The following is a 19,247-nucleotide window of genomic DNA, read 5'->3' as shown; positions in this document are numbered from 1 at the left end:
ATGCAACCTTTCTTTTGACATTGGTCTTCACTGAGATTGGCTCTGTTGTGGACCCATGTTTAGGATATAACTTCTATGGCATCAATGAAACAAACATACGATGATGTTTAATCTCTGTGGGCAGCAATTTCAGAAGCCACTCTTTGTGAAGGGAAACTCTGATGATGAGATTTACCATCAACTTTAATGCACCAGCACAGCCTTTTGAGGACTGAGGAAAAGGATGATTGAAGATCAAGACCTCAAATTAACTCAAGACTCAAGTTCTACCAGGCTTTCAGTGATCCTATATGCTGTTGAGATCTGGATTACCCACAGCAGGCACCTTGAGGCACTGAAAAGATATCACCAGTGTTCCAAAATCCTCTAAATCCACTGGAAGGATAAGTGAAGGAACATCAGCACCCTCCACAAGGTCTACGAGGATTGAGATCTTATTATAATTAGTTGATGGGGCTGGGAAGGCCTCATCATTTGGATGCCTTGTAACAGAATCCTAAAACAGAATTCTATTCCAAGTTCTGTAATGGGAAGAGATTAGCAGGCGGACAGAGGAAAAGATTCAGAATGTTTTTGAGGCTTCCATGATAAAACATTCCCATTGACTCCAGAGAACCCCAGGCTAGTGACCATTCAAAGCACTTGTGATGACACTGAGCACCTCCACTCCATATGTTGGGAACACAAGGCAGTCCAGCATAAAAGGCAGAAGGGGCCAACCAACTCACTATCTACATACCCACCCACCACCTGTCCATCCCACTCCCTCCTGTCCAGCTGTGGGCATAGTCTGCCATTCCTGCATTAGCCCCTCCACGTCACTTCCAAACCCACATGATTGGAAGCAAGAGGGAGACACAAGAGACTGCAGATGCTGGGATATGGAGCAAAAAAACAAACTGCTGGAGGATCTCAGCGGGTCGGGCAGCGTCTGTGGAGGCAGAGGGATGGTCGACGTTGCGAATCGAGACTCTTTATCAGGATTGGATTCGTCCTGGATCCCAAGCTACTGCTTAAAACAAATCAAGTTACTATGTATTAGTTCACGACATATCACGTCACTGTATATTAGCTGAGAATGTACGTTAGCTCACTCCATCTATTCGGTTACTCGGTATTTTCCCGCCGTCTCCCTCCTGTCGCTCAGACTGCCGCCGTTACTAGGAGCTTCCTAACCCGTCAGTATCGGCGATTCCCATAGGTCGCACTGCCGCCTTGGCCAATGGCAGCGGTGCTTACTTGCAAGTGCGGCAGCGCCGTTGCTAGGGCTGAAGGTGGCGGGGCCGCGACTCTCCCCGGCGGAAAGGTGAGCGGACCCGGTGCGAGGGGCTGCGGAGAGGCTGGCTGGTTGGCTGTCTGTCTGTCAGTCAGCCCGGCATGTGTCCCCGTGTGATCCAACCCCGGACACCCTGAGCACCGCACGGCCACGTTGTTGTTGTTGTTGTTGTTGGCCCCTAGCTGGGGTCATCGACCTGAAATATTACATCCTACAAACCGATGGAGGGACTCAGCAGGTCAGGCAGCGTCCATGGAGAGAAATAGACAGTCGACCCATTTCCCTCCATAGACGCTGCCCGACTTGCCGAGTTCCTCCAGCGTTTGGTGTGTTGCTCCAGTTTCCAGCATCTCCAGTCCCTTGTATCTCTCTCCCTGAAATATTACATCTCCGGCAAATGTTTATAGGGTTTCCTGTGGGTTTTGGTGGTGGGGTGGGCTAGGGCTTCAGAATGCATTTGGTGGTGGAAAGAAATTGGCGGCAGGGTTGGGATGTGAGATTAAATAGAGGCAAGAGGAAAAATGCAACTAATAGGAGGTGTTGTAGGATGAAGGCTGCCACTACTTAAAAATAGATAAGGTAGGAGAATTGACATCAACAGAGCAGACTTTAGATAGATAGATAGATATCTTTATCAGTCACATGTACATCAAAACACACAGTGAAATGCATCTTTTGCACAGAGTGTTTTGGGGGCAGCCCGCAAGTGTCACCACGCTTCTGGCGCCAACATAACATGCCCACAATTTCTTAACCCGTATATCTTTGGAATGTGGGAGGAAACCGGAGCACCTGGAGGAAACTCACGCAGACACGGGGACAACGTACAAACTCCTTACGGACAGCAGCCGGAATTGAACCTGGGTCAGAATAGTATGCAAGATGGGAAGCACAATGCAATTTTGAGCCACCAGATATGTTGTAACTGAGGAGTAAAGCCCTGCGACAGAAATAGAAGAGGAGACACCCTGGCAATGTAAGGGATGGATCAAAATTTGAAACTTAGTTAAGGAATGTAATTCATTAGATAAGGACAAGAGAAAGAAGCAGCATTGACACAGCCATTATGAATTTAAAAAACTATGAATAAATCCTAAATAGAGTTAAAGTAGAATACTCAAAATATGGTACAAAAGGCAGGAGTAGCTTGCTTCCATAAGCATACCAGTTTGCTAACCAAATAAAAGGTGAATAGCTCCGCACTGACTTGATGAAAGATGGAGTGAGCCATTAGGGATGGAATTCAAACATGGTATGTGGGCAATAGCAGGTCAGCCACTCCTACTTATGCCTAAAGGAAACCTATGGAGTATATAACTGGCAGATAATTCACTGTGGCTGATCTCACACACCAAAATTCTAGTGTGCCTCCTTATGCATCTTCAGGGAAAAGCAAATGATTGGGGCTAGATATAATTTGCTGAAGATGAAGATGTAGATAGGTAAGAATTAAGTGGTGCGGTTGGGTGGGTGAAAAAGTTAAAACAGAAAAATTGTCTTGACAGCTGATGAATCTTAAAGATGGTCTTCCCCCATGTTCTAGAATTTTTTGCATTGTTTACTTACATGAAATAAGAAATTAGTTCAAAATACATCACATTCACTTCATAATACATCACATTCACTTCATTTGGTATAACTATGGAAAACCACAATTAATTTGCCTCCCTCCTTTGATACGGTTATTTGTTAACAGTTATTTTGAAGACTTTTACTCCTCCAAAGGCTTTCCTACAAAATTTCCTGTGATTAAGAAAATAAATGTAAGAATATAAAAAACAGAAGTAGAAGGAACCCATTCAGCCCCTCATGCCTGCTCTGCCATTCGATAAGATTATGACTGACCTTTTATCTCAGTGCCACTTTCCTGCACTAATCTCATATCTTCTGATTTCCTTAATATCCAAAGATCAATCAGTCTCTGTCTCAAATGTGCTGAACAAGAGAACCTCCACAGTCTTCTTGGGGAGTGAATTCCAAACAATTGCTCCCTTTTTGGTGATGCAATTTCTTCTCATCTTGGTTTGAAACAGCCAACTCCTTAGTTTGAAATTGTGACCCCTGGTTCAAGACAAACCAGCCAGGGTTTTGGAAAATGCATTTATCTCCTGCTTTGGGTCTCTCAACCTATTTAACCTCTCAACCTCTTAACCTATGAGTTGGAATTATTTTGTAACTGGTACGTATGAAATATGGAGAAAAATACAGGACTGGTTAGCTGGTGTGAATGCATTGCGTTGAATGACCTTGTGCTGTAAGATTCTATGATTAACAAATTATGTATCTTTATTATGTTGAAGAGTTTATTGAATTAGTGTTTCAAATAAAAGCTTTTTTAAAATTTCTAACACATTAACATTAATTAATTTTTAAATAGGCCAGAAATTATTCAGCAAACATAAAGTGTCTCTCAATTAAAGTTTCTTTATTTTTGCTGCCTTGTATGTGCCAAGCTGGATAACATGTTTTCCAGGTAATAATTTCTTCTATCAAACTCTTTCTCTGTACATTTGCTTACTTGTGTAATCAAGTACTTTTCAGGTTATAAGTAAAGGAAAACTCCAATAATCAGCTATCTTGTTGTTTGGAAATCCTGATGGTTCAGCATCTGGCTCACCTGGTGCTGTTTCCTACACTCGCTTTAAACTCATTGTGGGACCCTGGTTCATGTGCTTCCTTTAAACATACTCATGCCCTGGTTCCTGCGCTCCCTTTAAACATGCCACAGACCTGTTTCCCATGTGTCTTTTAAACTCACTGGGGCCCTATTCCCGCACTTCTGTTAAATTCACCAGGGCCCAGTTTACTGCGCTCCTTTTAAACTCATATGTTTCACTTGAAAATTTATTATACCATTGCGCAGCATCTCAAAAGAAAAAGAATTAAAAATGTCTTGGTGTATTAATTGTAATATCCAGTAGTCCAGAAAATCTACTAGCCCGGCACCACCAAAGTCTCAAGGGTACAGGATCATCAGTGTTTTATTGTACATGTTTTTTTTTCTAGAATCAAGATACATTTTCCGTAAAAGCTTTGTAACCAAGTTCCTTCTTGTTAGAATGATGAGGCAGCATTGTAGACATATTTTCCTTCAGGGCGAACTGCTCGCTTACAGCATCTGGAAGATCAGAAGATGAGGGGACATACCTGGCTAGTTTTGCACATCACTCAGTAGCCTGCTCAAGATTGCTCGCTCTGTTTTCATTAAGTAATGGTGGGTTGCATAAAGTAGTTTGAGGAAAAGAGATAGAACATTTAATTAAAAATATAATGGAGGAAAAAATAGGAAGCCACTGAAAAGATGCATAATAATTATAGTGAGGCTGGGCTGTAATCGTTTATCTACTGACATTTTTGAGTTCTTTCTAGAGCTAACGCTGTTTTACTCTACTTGCAGCAATCTTTACAATGGCTGGTATCGTGATGGGGGTAGGACCAGGGATTTTTATCCTTGCTGTTATTTGGGTTTTGTCTTTACTGATATGTAACCTGCTATCTCGGTCAGGAGGCATGGTCAGGTAAGGCACCATTCACTGCTTAAACCTTTCAGTTAACTGCAGCATATTTAAGGTTTTGTCCTTCTCAGGATTATTATTCTGGAACCTTGCCTTCAGATGAATGTAATTGCATCAAACTTAGTCCAACCATTTTTCTGCTTTGAGCTACCTGCCTGAAACAATTTTTCTGTCCGAGGCTGAAACATTGGACCAATCCCAAATTTTACACTGAACTAGTTTCATTCTAAATGACCAGTGATTATTAAACTTTTTCACCTTGAATCTATCATTTCAATTAAACTTCTATTTTAAACTTGTATAGAGGCACAAGGGAAACAAATTCTTTCCTCCTTCAGTCAGTTATCTCTTCTTCATTGGACTTTTGTGCAGGGGTCTTGAATGGTGTATAGGTTACACTCAGCAAGCAAGAACGAATGGATCTAGTCATGGAACAAGGAGCATAGAGAGTGGGAGTAAATAGGCCACATCACTGAACAAGAAGCACAGTGAGCATGAGAGAAAGGGAGGGAATAGGTCAGGTCACTAAATGTTGCTAACTAGCACTAAACATGGCTACACAACACTGTTCTGGCTGTTTGTACTAATTTTAATAAAAAGCTCCTTAATACATTCTCAGAATATGTTTAAAGTACTTGTACTTCACATGTATACCACTATTCAGTATCCAAGAGGTACATTTCTCACAATGATTTTTTAAATCTGTATTGCATGTGCAAGGGCGCACGCACACGTTTTTGTCATACAAATTGAGAAATAGTTACACAAAGTATTAAGATAAGCTTGAATATACAGTACAAATGGGATTTGAGAGTCTATCATATTTATTATTTACTAATAAGAAATTGTTAGGTACATCTGGCTATGTATCTGGTGGTTAATGGATTGGAGTGGGTTAAACCATTGATCAGGGTGTGTAGAGATAGGAGTGCAATTAAGCTTCTTATAAAGAGTCACAGGAAGAGATGAGTGGCATAAGTTAAGGCAGTGGAAAGAACATACAAAACAAGGCAGGGATTGGGCTTCTGCACAAGGGACATGTAGAGTGGGTGAGGGTAATCCTAAATTTGGAAGGATTGCAGAGAGCAGACCTTAAAATCATACAAAATAAAGCTAAACTCACACGTTTGATTTGATTAAATAGGCAAACTGCCATCAATTAGCAAGAATCAGTGCATCAATACAGGACTACTTTTATTTGAAGTAAATTTATCTTCAGCTCAATGATTTTGGTTCTCCAAGCACCTTGCATTGCTAGGTAGTTGAGAAACCTTTGAAATAAAATGTGTTCTGCAATATCATCTGTACAGTAATATGGAATCGATGGAAATATCTTGTGTGTTATTTTATGCAGCTGGCTTTCAATTGTATTGGTTTTCCTCCTGGCATTGATAATCACCGTGATCCTCATCTTTTTTCCTCGAGCCAAGGAAACACCTGAACCAGTGACTGAAGAAGTGGTAAGAACAGTGTTTGTATCTGTAGTTTTATAACCTGCCTCTGAGCTTTTATTAAAAACAATGAACTGTGTGCAGGCAACAGAACTTTATCAAGCCTCGGGCAATCTCATTTTTCACATATGCAGTGCACAACATTATTGATTTCAGTGAAAGATGAAGTATAGTACCTACAGCATAAATCCAGGAAAACTCCCAAAAGAATAAATCAAAGGTTTAAAGTAAAACAAAATAAACCCAGCAGTAAAATAAATTCCCTTCACTATATCACTCCTTCGCTCAATCCATTTAATTACAGAGAGTGCTTCTGGCTCCCAGGTAGTCCTCTGGTCAAAGGATCAAGGCTCACTTATTGAGGTCACCTGAGCTGATCTGACCTCTAATCTTTGATTTATAAATTATGTCAGCATACTAGAGTTTCATATTAGGATCAGAATTTTATTGTCATGTATTTATTCCCTGATGATTTCCCGTTTCTAAAATTGGGAAACTTAGGCCAAACCAATGCCACAAGAAAAGAAAAATGAAAAAGGAGAGAAAAGGCAAAATAAGAAGTTGTGTTTAGGTGATGTCATACTTTTTTTTAATAAATCATGGGAAGGAAAATAAATGGCAGGAAATATGAAGTTCCAAAACAACTATGGCTCAAAACAGCAGAAGGACACAAAGTATTTAAAGTTTAGGAGTAATGTTTCTAGGAATAGTGATTGTAGAAGCCTTAACAAAGTAAGGAGATGGGGGAGTGTTCTGTAAGGGAGAAATTGGAGGTTGGTATGAGGCAGGAATAGCATTTTAGATGAGAAACTTCATTTTTTTTTTAACCAGACTTGGGTTGTAATAGAAGTACAGTAAGAAAAACCTTCAAAAGTCAATCTTAGTCTTGAATGGATTGACGTATAAGGAGCAACCTTTTCAAATTTTTGTCTGTGATGCATCTCCAAAAATTCTTAGCATTCCCAGGGTACCTTCTCCCTGTTCTAGTTTTAATATAACTGTGTCAGCTAAGAAAATGGAACTTTGTAATAATTGTATAAATTATTTTTAATAAATAAACAGTTGAAAAGTGAACAAGAAACGAGATTATGAAATGCAATGAAATACTGAGATACATCTGACAGTGTTAGAATCTCATTGAAGGATTTCAATTTGAAAACGTGACTATAAATATTTAACAACCATTGAGAAAATATGAAGTTAGCAAGGACGAGGATCAAATGTAGGGTTTTATGTGAGGTCAGAATAGTTATCAATTTCAACAGTGTATTAAATGAACAGTTGAGAAATCAAATTTAACAGGTTGTGGTTATTTGTTATGAGTGAGATAAAGAACCTGTACTTTTAAAGCATTGAAAGAATCAAGACTTTTGTTAACCCATTAAAGTACTTGCTGTAATTCAAGAATTAAATGTTCAATTAATTACACCGAAGAAGAATGAGGACAGTGTCCTGAGGGTGTGTGGTTTGAAAGAAGTTGATGAACCTAGAGTAGAATCAGAAACATAAGATTAGGTTGCATGATGAGTTGAGCTCATTGGTGTTGAAAAGGAACAACGTGACAAAGCCTGGAGGAATATCTGAGTTAATGTCATCTGAGGAATGAATGGCATTTGTCTAACAGACATAGAGTTCCTTTGAGAGGAAATCTAGACAAGAGATCTTAGAAATACTCACTTGTAGGCCATGGTGGGAAACACTGGAGTTGTCCAAGTTGATGAAGTGTTTGAGAGTACATTTCCAGATGTATTTAAAAGATGCAGGATGCAACTAATGATGTAGTTGTTCCAAAAACCATCTTGGTAATCATGTTTCTGTAATGCAATGCATGAGTTCCAAATAAAGCTAGTTGCCTTAGAGAGATATGAATCAATCTGTTTGTACTTATGCTCTCACCATCATATGCCCCCACTTTTTGGCAGAATTGGTTTAGTCATAGAGTTGTACAGAACAGAAACAGGCCCTTTGGCCCACTACATCCATGCTGACCTTTTTGCCCATCTACACTAATCCCATTTGCATACATTAGGTCTTTATTCTTCTATGCCTTGCCTCTTAAGCATAGTGATTGTATCTGACTCCACCACCTCCTCTGGCAGTGTGTTCCAGATATCACCCACTCTCTGTGTAAAAAAAACTTATCCCTCTGATCCCTTTAAAAATTTCTACCACTCTCCTTAAAACTATGCCCTCTTGTTTTTGATGGGAAAAAGATTTTGACTATCTACCCTATCAATGCCTCTCATAACCTTATATATTTCTATATCAGGTCACACCCTTAGCCTGCTCTGCTCCGGGGAAAGCAAGCCCAGCCTATCCAATCTCTCCCCATAATTAAAGTCCTCCAATCCAGGCAACATGCTGATAAATCTCCTCTGCTTAAAATACTTATGTAATAATTGTTGGCTAGTGGTGCTTTAGAATCAGAGTTGCACCTTGAATAGAATTTAGAGGATTGTTGTTAACTGAAAAATGACTTTTTCCAAAAGATGAGTGTGACTTCAACTTTTAAAGCTATTTTGTAGTCAGTACTTCCAGTGGTTTCAGTTCACAAACACTACCAGCAGTCTGCTTCCCCAGAGGAGGCTCAGAAACCCACCTTCTGACATGTTATTGGTGCTGATGATTTCAGCAATGCAATATATAGACATATACAGCACCTGGGACTAGCTGCAGCCATATGGAAGGGAATGTGCATGTTTGCTTTGCTTATTGATTGTTCTTGTTTGGTATTGGTGTTTATCAATAAAAACAATGAGTTAGGGACAGGGTGACATACAAAAATACACAAGATCTTAAAAATAATAGCCCCCTAATTTGGGAATAATTCAGCTTGGCTAATGCAGTTCACTAGCTGACTGCAACACCACCCCCAGCTGATCAGATGTGAGATTTTACAAACCTGACATTAAAACGGAACTGTGTTGCAGTGAGCGTCAGCTAACTTCCACCTATGATCAAATAATAACTACCAGGATACCAATTAGCAGGGCACAGGGCAGGACCTCTGCTCACAAACCAATGAGCTATTAATATTACATGGCCCAAGCTCTGTGTACTGCTCACAGTACCAGGCCCCACTAATTGGCTCATTAAAGAATGAGGTGTGTTAAACGAGCGCCCTGCTAGTCCACAGGAGATTTTGTTCTGCCGCTGAGGTGGAGTTTATTCTTCCTCAACATCTTTGTAGTGAATCAAGCTCCTTGTATTGCTGCACTAGAGTACACAGCCAAACTCTCCTGGAGGGGCAATGATTACCATTCATTAGCATTCTGTCCCTGCCTCTTTTTGGCTGTTTTGCTCTCAAATCTAATTAATATTTTAGACTGCTCATGAAGTTGCAGATTTGCATGTTAACATTACTTAGAAATTTCAGATAAAGCGTTCTTTAAAATTGGATTGCAAGCGTAGCACTAATTTTACTTTGGCGAGTCACATGTAAGTGTTTATGGAAATCTGTACTTGTCAATCATATGAAAGATACATGATCAAAATGGCACAGGTATTTGGGTGTTGATGATTTCTTGTAAAATTCAGTTAAGTTTTTTGTCAAGTTGTATCACGAAAATATAAATGCTGGTGGGGTAAATTCACTGCTGTTTTGTCATAATATTTCTGGATATCTGATGCTTATCTACTCATCTGTTCTCATTGTTCTAAAATATAGACTCACAGTTCCATTTTAAAGAAGGCAGTGTCCTGATCTCAACCAGCTATCTAGACAGTCTGTTCCAGCTGTTGATCACTCTGTTTTATACACACTTTCAATGACGTTTTTTCATATTTTCTTATGACATAGAAGAAGGCCAAATTGGCCTGTCGAGTCTATGCTGGCTCATACAGCATTCCCATTCCCCAAGTAATTTTCTCTATAACCTCTTTCTCACATTCCCAATTCCCTCCCAGATTCCACTACTAACCTACACACTAGAGGCATTTTATAGTGGCCAATTTACCTACTATCCAGCATAATTTTGGGTTGTGGGAGAAAACAAGAGCACCTGGGGAAGCACACACAGGGAGAAGTGCAAACTACACAGATGGCACCAGAGGTCAGGAGTGAACCTGGTTTTCTGGAACTGTGAAGCAGCGGCTGTGCTAACTGCACTACTGTGCTGCTGATTATCTAGTACACGAGGGTTTATGGTCTGTCTTCCTCTCTCTCTCTCTTAGTGTAAACAGCTTGGATCTGTTGGTCCTCTAGCATTGTGTCTGATAATGAACCTTGAAGTTAGAAAAATTGTTCCAACAAATTACAACAAGCAAGCCCATTCTGTGGCTCATGGATGTAAACAAATGAGTATGTTCATTCCGCCTACCGCCCAAAAGAAGCAAGTCTAAAGCTATGAGCAAGTAGCTGGTTTGAACCCATACTGTCCACATTCAGAAGTGGCTTTGAAGTCATAACCAGCCAAGTTACATTCATCGGTTTCAGTGTTGTTTGTGAAGATATCATTGTTCAAAATTGCAACTACCTGGCAATAAGTGGAAACTTTATTCTGATTTGTGTGGTACTTGGTGTGGTTTGATTTATAAACTTCGGTTGGTATATTAAATTTCCATCAACATTTATTTTGCATTGTGGTCAAGCCATGACAGTTAAGATCAGAGAAAAGTATGATAGAGACTCTTGATTAATTGGGGAAAGAGAGTTGTGTTTATTGATAACACAATCTTTTAAGTTGAACTTTGATTAGAAAGTCAAAGTTGAGTTTATTATCACATGCACTAGTACATGCAGCACAGGTACAGTGAAAAACTTACTTGCGGCAGCATCACAGGCACATAGCATTATATAAACAGCACTCACAAGAAAAACATAAGTTAAATTGTGTGGGGCAAGTCATGTCTTACCAACCTGGTTGAGTTTTTTGACAGGGTGACGAGAGAGATTGATGAAGGTAGAGCTGTGGATGTCATCTATATGGACTTCAGTAAGGCATTTGACAAGGTCCCACATAATAGGTTAATCAAAAAAGTTCGGATGCATGGGGTCAGTGGAGAATGGCTGTGTGGATCCAGAACTGGTTTGCCCGTAGAAGACAGAGGGTGATGGTTGAAGGGACTTATTCGGACTGGAGACCTGTGAGTAGTGGTGTTCCGCAGGGATCTGTACTGGGACCTCTTCTGTTTGTGATGTACATAAATGACCTGGATGAGTATGTTGATGGGTAGGTTAGTAAGTTTGCAGACGATACCAAGATTGGTGGAGTTGTGAATAGTGTAGAAGACTGGTGATGGGTACAGCGTGATATAGATCAGTTGCAGGTGTGGGCAGAGAAATGGCAGATGGAGTTTAACCTGGATAAATGTGAGGTGTTGCACCTTGGTAGGACTAATGTCAAGAGCCAGTACACTCGTAAGGGCAAGACCCTTAACAGTGTTGAAGAGCAGAGAGACCTTGGGGTGCACGTCCATGACTCATTGAAAGTGGCTACACAGGTAGACAGGGTGGTTAAGGAAGGCTTATGGAATGCTTGCATTTATTAATCGGGGTATTGAGTATAGGAGTCAAGAAGTTATGATGCATCTCTATAGAACTCTGGTTAGGCCGCATTTAGAGTATTGCGTGCAATTCTGATCACCTCACTATAGGAAGGATGTCAAGACTTTAGAGAGGGTGCAGAGGAGGTTTACTAGGATGCTGCCTGGATTAGAGGGCATGTGCTATCAGGAGAGGCTGGACAAACTTGGGCTCTTTTCTCTGGAGCGGCGGAGGCTGAGGGGTGATCTGTTGGAAGTGTATAAAAATTATGAGGGGCATAGATAGGGTGGACAAGCAATATCTTTTTCCCATTATTGAGAGATCCAATACCAGAGGGCATGCATTTAAGGTGAGAGGGGTAAGGTTCAGAACAGATGTGAGGGGTACATTTTTTACTGAGAGAGTGGTGGATGCCTGGAATGCATTGCTTGATAGGGTGGTGGAGGCAAATTCATTGGGGGCTTTTAAGAGGGGATTAGATGGGCACATGAATGAGAGGAATATAGAGGGATGTGGGCATTCTGTAGGTAGGAGGGAATAGCTATGTCGGCACAACATTGTGGGCCGAAGGGCCTGTTCTGTGCTGTACTGCTCTATGTTCTTAAGCATAAATTATACACAATTTTTACGAGAAAGAACACAATTAGAACAAAAAAAAACAAGTCCATTTTAATTCAAAGTGATCATAGTGTTGCTAAATTGTAGTGATTAGGGAAACAAGACCCTTCCTGAAGAAGGGTCCTGACCCAAAACGGTGACCGCCTGCTTTTCTCCACGGATGCTGCCTGGCCTGCTGAGTTCCTCCAGCATCATCGTGTTTTTCATGTAGTGCTTAGGGTTGTACCTGTTGGTTCAAGAACTGAATGGTTGAGGGAAGTAGCTGTTCTTGGACCTGATAGTGTGGGACTTCAGGCTTTTGTACTTTCTGTCTGATGGTAGCAGTGAGAAAATGGCAAGGACTGTCTAGAACGTATCCTCCTTCTCCAGCTTTGCAAGCTGCTTCTCATTAAGCTGATGACAACGGTTGAATCTTCATGGTTGCCAACTTGTATGCACAACAGACTGTCAATAATCTAGAGACCTGCTCTATTGATTACAGCACAGTTCCTTCACGGCAGTTAATGCAACCATTATTTGTGCACACTGATGGTTACTTCTATCGTATTGCATGTGGCATCATTGCAGCATCTGTTTCTCTTGTTTTGTGTGAGTTAAGTAGCCAGTCGAGTGCTATGCGGTGAGAAGCAGGCCCCTAATAACCCTGCAGCCACTTTTTCATTTGCTATGGACCCTCAGGTATAAATGACAAAGATTCTTCTTTTTGGCAGTTCTTTGGAGTTGAAAATGACTTGTTTCACCTCCTAGTTTTTTGGTTCTAAATTAGGTAAAAAGCCCTTTGGGAGGTGCAGATTCAACTACTGGTAAGGTGCTGGTTCTGATGGGAGGTGGGTGAATAGATACGGGTGCCTGCTTTTGGTTTTTACACATGACTTCTGAGTGCTCATGTCATTGTCTCAAGTTGTCTATAACAGTCTATAACAGGTTATAGACAGCACATGTCTTCCAGATAATTAGTGTATGGTTCAGCCTCTACAGGTAAGTGTAAATAAGCACCATGTGAAACTGCCACAGAATGAAAGCCATCATGGCTGCTGCAAAAATAGTGAGCAATAACTGCATGTTTCCCTGTATATGGTCACATATCAGCTGTCATGGAACAAGTAGTAGTGCCCCTTTTGTTTGTGATACTACTCTATGCTGATATTCAGTGCAGTTAATAGCTCCCTGTACTGTGGGGAAGTCACCAGTGGTCACAGGGCTGTCTCTTCCCTTCATCTGCAACTCCCTGGCTAGTGAATGATATGTATTTAATTTCCTTGGGACACAAGTGTCTGTGACCATCAACCCCCCGACCCCAATCTCTGCCCCCCACACCCCCTTTTATACAATAAGCAATAGAGTACTGCAGACTAACAAATACTGCAGATATCTGTATCTTGTACCTGGGAGGTATCACAACCGTGGCAAACTGATCTTCGCACGATTGTGATCAAAGTTGCAGCTTAAGTTCTCAATGAAATAACCTTACTGAAGCATAAACACCTCCTCCAGTTCAGGAGGATTTCTCTTTGAAGACCTTGTATGGATATTGCCTGCCACTGAGAGCCCTTCTCCTCCTCATAGTCACTCTTGTAATAGTTTGTCTTGCTCGTTCTTCCTGTCATGTGGCACTCCTAGCGAAATGGTAACTAAAGGACCCTTATCTGGTTATTGCAGAAAACTTGAGCTCCCGGTACAGTACTTGCTTGCATCAAATCAACGTAGCAGAATAGTACATAATCTGCCTTCTCTGCTTACTTACAGCAGACATTATGATTAGCCAGGTAACACCTTTACAACTTGATGATATACTAAAAATGTGCATGTGTATTGCATATCTTATTGGAAGCAAATCAGCACCCAAGCAACCAAAAGGACAGGAGCTGCACAGGCACATTTTTCAATTGTGTGCCTATTAATTTTGCTTTTTATCAGATTCTGCTATTAAAAGATTATTTCAGGTGCAACAGAACTAGAATAATTTCCCCCTCTCTGCTCAGTGGGAAGGGAATTAACAAAACCACACTGTATAAAGATAGCCTGGAGACAGTTCATAATTTTGTTACATCGTGAGGAGAGTTTACATCCAGAGTTATTTTGTTCTTTTTTACTATCGGGCATGTGGAATCCTAATTAAATAACCTTTTTTTTACTCCTTAAGGTTTGGGTTTCTTCGCAGGGTAAAATTACTGCAGGCACCTTCTTTATCTGTAAAACTAGGATATCACTAGCTAGCACTCAAGACTGGGAGTTCTATTTTTTTCCCATCCTTAGTTTAGGGCACTGAGTCCATTTGCACCGACACTCCACTCATCCCAATTCAGATAAGCTAACTCAGCATAGACCGATAATCAAAACCTTGGCCTTTTGATCTGCGTACCTCGGGACTATGCTGCATCACACACTTGCTGACCTCAGGGAAAGTTTATATTTGGCAATGTATTATTGCAGCATTTATCACTGTCTGATTTGGATGAGCATTATTAGATGTTATATTCAAGTTTTGATTTTGTTCACAGGCTCAGTTCCCAATCTATGTCTTGATAGAGGGAGGCACTTTGTTGCATCTGAGGTTTGCCTATAAGGAGAGGCAAATAAGTTGCCAAGACCATCTGCTTGTTGCTTGTTAAGTTGCTTTGCTTTAAATATATGTATAAGCAAATTGCCTGCTTGCTCCCTAGGAGGGAGAAAGTGTTGAAAGTTGGATCCATTCCTCTTTTCTTTATTTTGCAGATTTTCGACAATTTCTTCATTGGCCGCTATTGTCTCCTGTGTATATTGATTGTGGGATTCCTGGCGGGCTTGATTCTACTATTTCCTCATTACATTGTGGAACATATAGAAGCAAAACCCCTTCGAAGCTTCTGAGAAGCAATCCACAGAGCCCCTGGACTCTGTCTGTGTATGAAAGCATTTGTAACTTAAAAGTTTATTTTTGTGAAAACCATGATGTGGATATTGAAATATCTGTTGAGGAGTAACAGACAAGCATTAATTTAAATATAAAACTCTCCTCTTTAAAAGAAAAAATATCCAAATTAACTGTCTGTTTTTATTTTTCTGCTATTTCCCAGGGCTCTGTGGTTTCTGTTGGAAAGGAAATGAAAAGATTTTCTTTGAATTGAGCAACATTTCAGTGGAAAAAGAAACTAGTATTGAGGACGTGTATTAATTAGGAAAGAATAACTACAAAATCATGGAAATGTCAGCACAAAATAAGACCATTTCTGGGTGATATATACAAACACAAACATTTTTTGATCAGTTTTGTCCCTCTTTTTCTTCTCTTTTAAATCCATGGGGAGTGCAAGTGGTAGTTGTCCTTCCATACCAAGTGGCCAGTCATAACGCTTGAATCTGAAAAATGCTGGCTAACAGTAGTTGGGTGAAAGAGACAAATCTTATTTACTTTACCCAGGGCTAACTTACATTTTCAAGCTGTGCCACTGAATAGTGATCAGGTATTGGCATCTTGGTAGATTTTATCTCGAGCCCTGGGATGATGAACAGGGAGACCAGACCAGAAACCGTTTCTGCTCAGTGTTTGAGAATAGTGGAGAAACGAGGGATATCCTTTGTTTCCTTCACTGCAGATTCCAGATATCTAGGTCAAATAAGATGTGGCCTTGCACATAAAAAATCAGAACATATGAGACACATTAAACAGATGTTTATGTCTCATCCTGCTTTCTCACAGTTCGATTCTGATTTACTTTTGAAAGTTCACCTAAGGGACGAATCTGGTGAATTTATATAAAACCACAGAAATGTTGCAATTTTGGTTTCTACAGCTCTTAAGGATGTTGAGGCAATAGAGCAGACAATGCAGATTTCCTCTGTTGCTGCCTGGTATCTGAATTGAGGAGGGTAAAGGGTTATTTGCTAGTTTAAGATTATGAATGAACAGAATAGATTAAACAGAAGTAGGCTGTTTCCACTAGAAGAGCTACTTACTTTTATACAGTGTCCTTCACATAGTAAAATGTCCCAAGGCTCTTCAGATATATGGTAACAAAAACAATTGACACCAAAACATGTGGTAATAGACCAAAAGTTTGGACAAAGAGGTAGGTTTTAAGAGCACCTTGGAGAGAAGTAAGGAGGTAGAGCAGTTTAGGGAATGAATTCATGAACTTGAAGGCATGGCTGCCAATGATGAAACAGTTAAAATCATTGACATTCAAGAAGGGCAGATATCTCAGATAATTGTAGATCTGGATATTACAGAGATAAGGTGGGGTGAGGCCCTGGAATTATTTGAAAATGAGGATGAGAATGTTAAGATTGAGGTTTTGCACTGGGGAACAGATAAATTGTAAGAGATTTAGGATGGAGATATGCAAGAGTTGGGATTGAAACACAGATTGTGGTAACATTTGAGAGTTGAGTCACTGACAGCAGTTAAGAAGTGTTTAGATGAGCACCTGAATTGCTTACGCACCAAGTGATGGGTGATAGGGTTAATACAGAAGGGTGGCCACCGGTCGGCATGGCTGAATTGGGCCAAATGCCCTGTTTCTATGCTGTACAATTCCATGAAATGGAGCATGCAAGTGCATTGGAATGGCTTGTGTGAACTGATTAGGCCAAACAGTTTTGTTCCATATAGTATTAAAAACAAAATCTCTTTCTGGGGAGAAGCAATTTGTCTTTACTAGATGCTGTTCCCTGTTGACAAAGGGGCTGTGTGAGGAATGGTTGGTACAACAACAATGAATCACTCTATGGGACCAACCAACCACCCCATCTTAAAGACTTTTTGCAACTAATCACTTAACATGATTTTTTGATATATTGAGAACTTTTTTCAGATTTTAGAGACTTAATATTTTGTAACTACTGTAAATAATCATTTTCTACTCTGGTAAATATACAACTTTATGTAACTAAAATGGAAATGCTGAGTCAAGCAGCGTCTGTGGAAAGAGAAACCAGTTACGTTTCGGGTCAGTAAACCTTCCTCAGAAGTGTTCCAAGTTCTCCTCTGGCCTTCCCTTTTCACAGATTCTGCTTGACTGGCTGAGTTTTCCCAGCATTTCTGTTTTTGTTTTGGATTCCAGCATCTGCAGTTTAATTTTTTTTCCATTTCAGCTTTATATATGCTTGTTAAAAAATTAAAGTGCAGACAACTCGTGCATTACGAAGTCTTTAAATAAAAAGCTGTTTAAAACTCCCACATCTGAGCCTGACGTTCATGAATTCCATGGAATTTGCAGCTCTTTTTCCCTGTAGGTCCATTGATGGTCGAATGAAGAATGTGACACTAGGTGGCGTTGCAATGCCACCTAGAGACCAAAGTTAAGAACTGTACCTGCATAATATTGTGCAGTTGTAGCTGAAAAATGGGAAGAATGGAAACAAATTTCTAAACGAAAGCCATAAAAGTAAATGAAGCATGAAAGAATAAAGATAAATCAAGGAAAAGAAATATAATGCATATGTTGTGCTGCCACACACTATAGCAATTCTGTATAATAATTATAGCTAAATTTAATCTAGATGGGACAGATTTATTCTGCCATATGTGATTAGGTATTCTTCCTATATGATTAATTCTCTTCCCGATATGTCCTTTCTCTCAAGTTCCACAGAGCACAGCAAACTAACTTAAAACAAGCAGGAAACAATCAAATATCACAATGTTAAATGTAAATGTGCATAGTGCCTAGTTTCTAAGGTTTTCCTGAAACATTTGCATAATAAAGTGTATAAATTTTCTATGTATGATTCAGTTTTTCAAGTTTTTCCCCTTCTTTGACACAGTGATAGAAATGTAAATGGAATTGAAGTACAGATCAACCATGATCTAATTAAATGGATTGAGGGAGTGAATAGCCTCTCACCGAGTGTAAGATTGCTGATAGCAGGGAAATAGGTGCGAGGGAATGCTGTGATGATGATATTTGGACTCAGCAGCAGTATATAGACAGGTCAAGTGATTGGGCAAAAAAACTGGCGAATCAAGGAATGTGTAGGGCCATGTACTTTCGTAGGAGGAATCAAAAGGTAGACTATTATCTAAATGGAGAGAGACTGCAAATTAGTGGAGTAATCAGGGATCTTGCGCATTTAAACATAAAAAGTTAGCATTAAGGTACACCAAGTGATTAAGAACACAACTGAGTCCTTTATTGCAAGGATGTTCATGTTTAAAAATAGACAAATAATATTTCAGTTGTACAAGGTGTTGGTGAAGCTAAAGTTGGAGTACTGTGTATAGTTTTGGTCCTTTATTTATAGAGTAATACAGCTTGGAAACAGACCCTTTGGCCCACACATCCACATCAACAATCATTCACCCATTCATACCAATCCTACGGTAATCCCATTTTGTTCTCCCCACATTCCCATCAACTCCCCCCAGATTCTACCCCTCACCTACACACTAGGGGGCAACTTACAGTTGCCAATTAAGCTGTCAACCCAAACGTCTTTGGGATGTGGGAGGAAACCGAAGCAGCTGGAGGAAACCCGCAAGGTCACAGGGAGAATGTGCAAACTCCACACAGACAGCATCGGAGATCAGGATCGAACCCAGATCGTTGGAGCTGTGAGGCAGCAGCTCTACCAGCTGTGCCACTGTAGAGGATGTATTAGATTGGAGGCAGTCCAGAAGAGATTCACTAGGCTAAATCCTAGGATGAGAAGGTTGTCCTATCACAAATGGCCAGATATAAGTTTAGATGTATAGTCTTTGTGGTTTAGAGATGAGGGTTGATCTTATTGAAACAGAAGATCCTAAGGGGGCATGAGAAGGTAGATGTTGAGATGTTTCCTCCAGTGGAGAGTCTTGAATGAGGGGTAGTTGTTAGAAGATAAGGGGGCAGTAATTTAAAACTGAGGTACGTAGGAATTTTTTCTTCCTGGAATTCTCTACCCTGAAGCACTGTGCTGGCTAGATCACTGGAGATATATAAAAA

At 40.2% G+C, this 19,247-nt stretch overlaps 1 protein-coding gene across 2 annotated transcripts; it reads left to right on the top strand.

Moving 5' to 3' along the window:
* Positions 1–1,252: 1,252 nt before the first annotated feature.
* On the top strand, positions 1,253–17,297 carry tmem218 (transmembrane protein 218). Of its 2 annotated transcripts, none has more exons than XM_052039938.1 (4): positions 1,253–1,306; positions 4,674–4,794; positions 6,146–6,251; positions 15,061–17,297. In XM_052039938.1, the coding sequence occupies exons 2-4, from the start codon at positions 4,685–4,687 to the stop codon at positions 15,193–15,195; spliced, it is 351 nt and encodes a 116-aa protein (XP_051895898.1). In that variant the 5' UTR covers positions 1,253–1,306; positions 4,674–4,684; the 3' UTR covers positions 15,196–17,297. The 2 variants fall into 2 exon arrangements, with proteins under 2 accessions (XP_051895898.1, XP_051895899.1); XM_052039939.1 differs by lacking the exon at positions 1,253–1,306 and adding an exon at positions 3,704–3,749.
* Positions 17,298–19,247: the final 1,950 nt, after the last annotated feature.

This window comes from Pristis pectinata, chromosome 27, assembly GCF_009764475.1.
Source record: "Pristis pectinata isolate sPriPec2 chromosome 27, sPriPec2.1.pri, whole genome shotgun sequence".
In the NCBI taxonomy this organism is placed as follows: domain Eukaryota; kingdom Metazoa; phylum Chordata; class Chondrichthyes; order Rhinopristiformes; family Pristidae; genus Pristis; species Pristis pectinata.
This window is presented reverse-complemented; position numbering and strand designations above follow the sequence as displayed.

Excerpts from the sequence above, each read along its gene's own strand:
- tmem218 (XM_052039938.1), top strand. The coding sequence starts at position 4,685 with ATGGCTGGTATCGTGATGGGGGTAGGACCAGGGATTTTTATCCTTGCT. Across the intron at positions 4,795-6,145 it reads CGGTCAGGAGGCATGGTCAG|CTGGCTTTCAATTGTATTGG; the intron begins GTAAGGCACCAT and ends TATTTTATGCAG. Across the intron at positions 6,252-15,060 it reads AACCAGTGACTGAAGAAGTG|ATTTTCGACAATTTCTTCAT; the intron begins GTAAGAACAGTG and ends TTTATTTTGCAG.